The sequence below is a fragment of the Limulus polyphemus genome, unplaced genomic scaffold (assembly GCF_000517525.1).
Source record: "Limulus polyphemus unplaced genomic scaffold, Limulus_polyphemus-2.1.2 Scaffold5724, whole genome shotgun sequence".
NCBI classification, from domain to species: Eukaryota; Metazoa; Arthropoda; class Merostomata; order Xiphosura; family Limulidae; genus Limulus; species Limulus polyphemus.
The window spans coordinates 13219-18745 of record NW_013671334.1 but is presented as its reverse complement, the minus strand read 5'-3'; the positions used below and the strand labels follow the sequence as shown (position 1 = coordinate 18745).

The following is a 5527-nucleotide window of genomic DNA, read 5'->3' as shown; positions in this document are numbered from 1 at the left end:
TAAAATGTTTTTAATTGTGTACCAGTTTAACATTGAATATTATTTATGATTTCAACAATACTCACCTATCACACATGATAACACTTTAAAACAAGTTTTTTTATCTTTCGTTTAGAATATCAATTACTTTTTTAAACTTATCTATTTGAGATGCATACTTTCATTATAGTTAAGAACATACAGGATGAAGAAAGTTTGTAATTAACACAAAAAACAAAACATTAAGCTCTAATCCTTTTGATAAACGTACTTGTTAAAAGCATTAGTTTTATATTTTTTCACACACACGCACCATTTTTTTTTGTAGATTTATTACATATTTTTTTTTCAAAAACCTTGATAACTACAATATACATCCATCTTAATTTATCTAGTTAATATAAGGAAATAGTTTCTCTATAAAACTAATACAAAGTAAACTTTGTTAACTAATGTAATCCAACTTCTTATGTCTCGTTCATGAAATTCACAGTGGTTTTCCTTTCATTTATCTATCAAAGTTATTTTTTAATCCAGTTATCTAAAATAATTACCTTCTCTGTTTAGTAAAACCTACCTATGCCTTTCTTGATTCGATTATTACATGCCACAGTCAGCTTGAAGAACTGAAATAATTCTCCGTCGATCATTTTTTCCTTCTTTGTTTTTTTGTTTCTTCCTCGACTTGAAACATTCATTTTATGATCTAGGATCCGTTTACCCTGGTTGAGTAATGTGTCTGCCTGATCTAAGAGAAAATTGTTTCCAATCTAAAGTAGAAAATGGAAAAGCATAGTTTTTGTTTTACAAATAACACACCTTCTTCTCTTACCATATACAATGAGTGGCTACTTATTATTACCCCTACCTAATACTGAAATTGATATTACATATATCAGATATTCTAACGATTTAATTGCAGTGGTATGGGCATGTGATGAGGAGGGAAGATGATTATATAGGCAAGAGGGTTTTGGAGGTGGAGGGGAGAAGGAAGAGAGGAAGACCAAGGAGAAGATGGAAGGATTGTGTGGATGGAGATATTAGGGAGAAATGACTTGTTGGGGACGAATACGAAGATCGAGGAGAGTGGAAACGTGCTGTCAAAAATAGCGACCCCGTATAGATACGGGAAAAGCTACAGAAGAAGAAGAAGTCAAAGTTGTTTGCAGAAACAAACTTGCATTGTTCTATTTTTATGAAGTAACAAAAATTGACAAAATCCTAAAGCAATGTTCATTTAGATATTTAGTTTTGTAAAGTTCATAGTTATGTTATTAAATAAATTTATACAAAGGATTAAGTTAAAAATTAGAGTTTTCACTGGACTGCTACTTGAGATGTTTCAGCTTCCATGTTGGTATCATCTTTATGACTTAATAAAAACAATATTGAAATAAAGCAACAGAGTCGTCTGAAGAAAGGTGAAAGACACTACATAAAGTGATAAAATACAAGATCAGGCTAACTCTTGGTCCACGAAGGTCCTGTTTAACAAATCGAAACAACATAAAAGGTTAGAGAGCAGAAGAATAAATAAAGACAGTATAGAAGTAACTATCAGTTATTTCATTTCCACTGTAACTAGAAATCCAACAAAAAATAATCAGTTGATAGTTTCTTATAGTACAGTTGTGGAGGAAACAGTTCATCCAAAGCAGACAGAGGAGAAAGAATCCTTAAAGAACTAATAAAAGCAAAATGTATGGAAACAGGAAGACCTAACACTAATCTCTTATTCTAACCTAAGAATTATCGAAACAGTAAATGAAGATTCTTAAAAAAAGTTTTTATTAGAGCTTTCACAAGTTAAATAGAATGTGCTCGTAGTTTGAAAATGCTGGACCCAGACGTTTATAATCAGCACAATTGAATTTCTAAGTCAACAATATAACGTGAACACAAGAAGTTGAGAAGAAACATAAACCCAACATGGTAAATAATCAATAGATCTATTTAATAATAGGCCCGGCATGGCCAGGTGGTTAGGGAGCTCGACTCGCAATCTGCGGGTTTGATTCCCTGTCCCACCAAACATGCTTGCCTCTTTCAGCCGTGGGGGCATTATAATGTGACGGTCAATCCCACTATTTGTTGGTAAAAGAGTTGGTGGTGGGTGGTGATGACTATCTGCCTTTCCTCTAGTCTTACACTGCTAAATTAGGTATGGTTAGTGCAGATAGCCCTCGTGTAGCTTTGCGCGAAATTCAAAACAAACAAACAATAAATTAATTTCTTGCCATAGTTTTTTATATGGCCAATTAGTACAGCGATAATTATTTTATACTTTCAGTTGTGTGTTATCTTTCTTTGCTCGAAAATTCAAAACAAACTTAATAATAAAACAATTTCAAACTGTCTGATTAAGTATGACTCACAACACTTACAAGCTTTAACTGAGTTTCAAGTATTATGCATTTTAAGTTTTCAGGACAACTGCCCAGTATTTTCTGGTCTTAGCTTAGCATAGATGAAAAATACAAATTTCAATTTGACCGGTAAATTCTATTAATATGTAGTAACATCAGTGGTTAACTAAATGGTAATTTTTATTAGCTTTTTTTATGAGTTATTTTTGTACTTAAAGAATTTTAAAACACAAACAAACAAATTTATTAAACTCCAAATCCATTGTATTCTGAGCTATGGTTGATGGTCATTGTGTGAATATGTTATCCTCATTACTTTGTTCAGCAAATTGTTGATGAATGAATGTTTTGAGTGTGCCTGTAAACCGAATATGGGGATTACACAGTGGCTAACTAGTTTTACTATTAGAAACTAACTTGATTTGTTGCATTACGGGAAATGGAGCATGTAAAGTCAACATGTAAAAACCTTCTAGAAATTCTTCTTAAAAGAAATGTTTATGTCAAACAAAACAATCTCTTTGATGGCATCATTAACTAAGAATGTGAACAGGATCACTGTGTAAAACCAGACTGAAGCTTCCTGATAATCAATTCATTGATTGTGTCAGCAAGCACGCAGGTTTTATGATTTACAGAAAGCACAAGTGGCAATAGAAAGATGCACTGAAATCATTCAAGAACCACCACAACATATAATAACAAGGGCCCTTCAAAATAATTCAGATACAGCAACTGTATGATTATCTACAACTGGGTAATTAGAATTTGTTGGTCAATTAATCAACAGTCCCAGTATTAAATTACACTTGATTAATCTATTAGTTTAGTATTCCTCAAATATTGGCAGTGGGAGACTGCCAACCTAAAATATGTTGGTTGTGGGGGCTACCAGCTAGTTACTTTCCTTCCAGTCAGCAGTTGAAAATAGAGAAAAAGTAAAAAAAAATGTTAGCAGCAGGAGCAACCAGATTAGTTTCATTCCCTCACATCATCCCTCCTATCATCTCGCATTTTCCAGCAAAGAGATTGTAAGAAGCATAGTTACAAGTCTGACTACAAATTTGCAAAGTAATTTAGGAAACCGATACGACTTCAGTAATTTCAGAGGCTGAATATAAGAAACAAAAGGAGTCTTTTTATAGTAGAATAATAACAAGAGCCATCTTTATAAACACCCAGATAATCATTACAGCTATTGATGTAAACGAGACAATTAGGTGTTAATGGCATAGTGTAAGGTTGCTCAGAGAAGGTGATATTAACAGAAATGTTGCCAAGCAATCAAGGAGATAGGGGAATCTCAAGCAATCTGAGGTTCCCATGGTTGTTAAAGAAAGGATGGTGCATCTTAAAAAAATAATCTCATAACATATCAGTCAGTTGGGTTGAGAAATGGGGACCAAGGAAGGTTAGATCAATAGTGAAAGACTGGATAGATTGTCTAGTATGTGAAACTGACTTATAACCTTGTTGACAAGTAAAATACAGGCAGTACAGAGTTAAAGGAGCTTCAAAGACAATTGTATTAAGGCTTAAGTAGTAATACAATACTTAAGCAGAATTCTGAACAAAAACATGTTTGTGAAGTACAAAAAAAAGGTTAGAATTATACAAAACAATCCATAGTCCAGAAATAAACTGTGATATATTCAAAATCGTGGGGTTTTCTTCCTTCAGGAGGACCTAAAGTGGATTTGAACAAAGTTGCAATTTTCTGGTAGTCATTAACTAAAGTGGCCTGGCATGGCCAAGTGATTAGGGAGCTCTACTCGCAATCTGCGGGTTCGAATCCCCGTCCAACCAAACATGCTAGCCCTTTCAGCAGTGGGGGTGTTATAATGTGATGATCAATCCCACTATTTGTTGATAAAAGATTTGGCGGTGGGTGGTGATGACTAGCTGCCTTCCACGTAGTCTTACACTGCTAAATTAGAGACGGCTAGCATAGATAGCCCTCGTGTAGCTTTTCGAGAAATTCAAAACAAACATTAACTAAAGAAGAAATATAAGCATTTCAAAACCATTGCTTAACAAGCATTATAATGAATACTTGAATTAACTAGCCATTGAAACATTCAAGCCACAGATACAACATGTCTGATTAGATATAGACCTATGGTGGGAAACATCACGTATGGGACTCCTAGTCATATGTCTAGAATTGAATTTCTCACAGTAATAAATTTCTTGTTTTATTTTTGTCAGATATAAAAGACTGTTTAATGTAGGTAATGTTATTAATGTATTTATTTTGTGTTTGTAGTTCATTTATGTAGAGGCTATAGAGATTTCTAGAAGGCTTAAGTGATAGATGTATAAATAGCGGTGACAAGACGAGCGGAAACAGAGAGAGTAAAAAGTAAACTCATGGGAAAGAGAATTTCTGTGAGAGAAGAGTTAGAAAACTCAAAGTTAACTGTCGTTGATATGTCAGAGTGAGATTAGTAGTTTAAAAGAGATAAGGATAATAATTTATCTTGTCAAAGGGTGTTCCAAGCTAATTGAACCCGCCTGTGTGGACTTTGGAGGAAGTAAAGTGCGTGAATCGTTGTGAATTATAGCGTGTGTTTAAGTTAAAGAGACTGTGGAAATTAAGTGTATTGCAGAGTTGAATTGAGAAAGAATAAACTAGTTTTATTTAAGAAAAGACTTGTATCTCTGAAGTTTCTCGGAAAGAATTTCTACAAATAAATTAACAAACGACCAGAGACGTAACAGCTTCTTTATGGAATTTCGAGGATATTCCATTTTAGATTTTTATAATGACACTACATTTTTTTTTACCTGGACTTCTCAGGTGTTGTTAACGTGCTAACTTATACAGGGGAAGGGGCTGGAGTGCCAACTTTAGGAGACAAAGTTTACTCATCACCCTATTTACCTGTTGCAGTAACTTGCTTGAATTGTGAATACAAGGGTTTGTAGTTCACGTCATATTGCCAGAAAAATAAGCTCTGCTTTTGGGGTTATGTGGTTGCCTATAACAGTGATGGTCTCATCCCACTATTTAGTAAGAGTATCACAAAAGTTGGTGATGGGTGCTGTTGGCTGCTTTCCCTTTATCTTCAATCCATTTCAAAATTAGAGAATTTTTGCACAAATAATCCTTGTGTAGGACTAGGCATGGTCTAGTGCAGGGGTCACCAAACTTTTTCACAGCGGGCCAGATAACTGAG

General features: G+C 34.1%; 1 protein-coding gene across 1 annotated transcript in view; it reads left to right on the top strand.

The window, feature by feature from the left end:
- Positions 1-3743: 3743 nt before the first annotated feature.
- LOC106472908 (thioredoxin reductase 2, mitochondrial-like) overlaps positions 3744-5527 on the top strand; it is a gene marked incomplete at its 3' end in the record, with an annotated part of 13978 nt that continues 12194 nt past the window's right edge. Inside the window, exon 1 of the mRNA XM_013933580.1 lies at positions 3744-3759. Within this exon, the coding sequence (XP_013789034.1) occupies positions 3744-3759 (16 nt within the window). The remainder of the gene's footprint in view (positions 3760-5527) is intronic.